The following is a 1,910-nucleotide window of genomic DNA, read 5'->3' as shown; positions in this document are numbered from 1 at the left end:
ATGCGCATCCTCCAGACTAACCTGGGAAGATCAAGGCGAGCGCAAGACCTGCTCTACCAAGCCATTCGGGAGAGCACGGTCGCCCTAGCGGTGGTGGCAGAACCATACAGAGTCCTGGATGCTCTGGAATGGGCCGGAGATACGGACCAAATTGTTGCTGTTACTTGGACATCAACGCCGGGGGCGTTCGCCCACGGAACTCTGCTGGAACGCGGCAACGGATACGTCGCGAACGAGTGGGTAGGGATGGTGGAGGTGGGTGTGTACGTATCAGCCAACAGCGGATGGGCAGCATTCGAGGAATTTCTGGACGGGGTTGGCGACTCTGTCAGGCGACTACTTCCCCGGCAAGTGCTCGTCCTGGGAGACTTCAACGCGCACTCCACGGGCCGCGCGCTGTAAAACTGGGCCGCGGGACTTGGACTCCTGCTGGTGAACAGGGGCTCGACCAGTACCTGCGTGGCGTGGAGAGGGAGCTCCATCGTCGACATCACATGGGCCTCCCCCGATGCATTCAGGCGGATCTCAGGCTGGAGAGTAGCTGAAGGGGTCGAGACACTTTCAGACCACATCTACATATTCATGGAGGTGAACACACCTGGACCTGGAACAGCGACTGCTGGCGATGGTCGCGGCCCACCGCCAAGATGGAAGGTTAAGAAGATGAACGGAGATCTACTCGGGGCGGCTGCTATAGCAACAGCTTCGAGCTGGGAAGCCTCGACGACGACGCTTGAAACAGACGTGGAAGAGGAGGCCGAGAACCTTCGCCGAGCCATGACAGTAATCTGCGGCGCATCCATGCCACATGCCACACCAGGCACGATGCAAAGCCAGGCAGGGCAGTCTACTGGTGGAACCGTGACATCGCGGTGCTGAGGCCATGCGTCCGGGCCCTGAAGACAGTCCCTAATGGCCCGCCGCTGGCGACGAAGTCTCCTTGCCTTACCGGGCGTACCGCGTGCTACGGCGCTCGCTGCAAAAGGTGATTAAAAACGCGAAGGGCCGTGCCTGGCCCGAACTAATTGAAACAGTCGAGGCCGACCCATGGGGAAGACCATACAAGTAGTCTGGTTTTTTGGTGGCGGGTACTTTCCTCAGATATAGCATCTATACAGCACCCGGGCAATCCTAGAAGCCATCGGAGTTGGGATACGCTCAACCAGCGCACACGGCACCGAGTACCTTATGTTACCTCGATTAGTTAGGCCCGCAGGAGGCTATCACTCGTCTCAGGTCAAACGGGGCGCTTTCCAAGCCCTGCCGTCTTCTCGGGACGGTATCTGGAGCAGGTGGGACGCTACTCACCCGCCGAAGGCCATTCGAAGGAGCCACGTCCCCCTTAAATCGGCCCTCTTGCCAGCATTTGGCTACAACCACTGCCACCACGAGTCCATACCTATAATTGGCCGAGACGAGGGTTCGCAACGCCCTCTGGGCTGACACTCCGCCGCCCGTGGTACCGTTCATTGTCAACGGTGGGACCGCGCCTGTGGATGTACAACCACGTCTCTGCTGCACGGCTGTCCTGCTAATCGTGCAGACAGACCCAGATGAGACTCACGTAAGCGGGAGTTGAGGAAATATACCTCGGCGGCTCTCCCGACGGTCTCACCCTTGGCTTCAGGATCGTGGGTGCGCTACTACCCAAGGCTCCGTGGGGAAGACTTAGTCTTACACCACGGCAACCTTCCTTGCGGTGTACATAGAGGACTCACGTAAGCGAAACGCTTGTCCCGGCGGTCCTCCCTGGCTGCGGGAACGTGGGTTTGCCAGCCCCCATAGACTCGCAAAGGCGAATCCTCCCTGCGGAGGGGGAAGGCCATACAGGAGGGTGACGCGGAAACTTCGCGCGAAGGGCCCTCTGACAAAGATGGAAATGGAACCTGCGCTGCTGCTGCGGAACATCG

General features: G+C 59.4%; 1 protein-coding gene across 1 annotated transcript; it reads left to right on the top strand.

Annotated features, from left to right (window-relative positions):
• Positions 1-879, top strand: LOC117239784. The gene is made up of 2 exons (XM_033505599.1): positions 1-347; positions 441-879. Exons 1-2 carry the CDS (start codon positions 1-3, stop codon positions 877-879), a joined length of 786 nt encoding a protein of 261 aa, XP_033361490.1.
• Positions 880-1,910: the final 1,031 nt, after the last annotated feature.

The sequence above is a fragment of the Bombus vosnesenskii genome, unplaced genomic scaffold (assembly GCF_011952255.1).
Source record: "Bombus vosnesenskii isolate JDL3184/JDL3185 unplaced genomic scaffold, Bvos_JDL3184-5_v1.1 scf7180000014201, whole genome shotgun sequence".
Taxonomy (NCBI): domain Eukaryota; kingdom Metazoa; phylum Arthropoda; class Insecta; order Hymenoptera; family Apidae; genus Bombus; species Bombus vosnesenskii.
This window is presented reverse-complemented; position numbering and strand designations above follow the sequence as displayed.

Coding starts and splice junctions, on each gene's coding strand:
- LOC117239784 (XM_033505599.1), top strand. CDS start 1: ATGCGCATCCTCCAGACTAACCTGGGAAGATCAAGGCGAGCGCAAGAC. Junction 348..440: donor GTCAGGCGACTACTTCCCCG/GCAAGTGCTCGT, acceptor GCTGGTGAACAG/GGGCTCGACCAGTACCTGCG.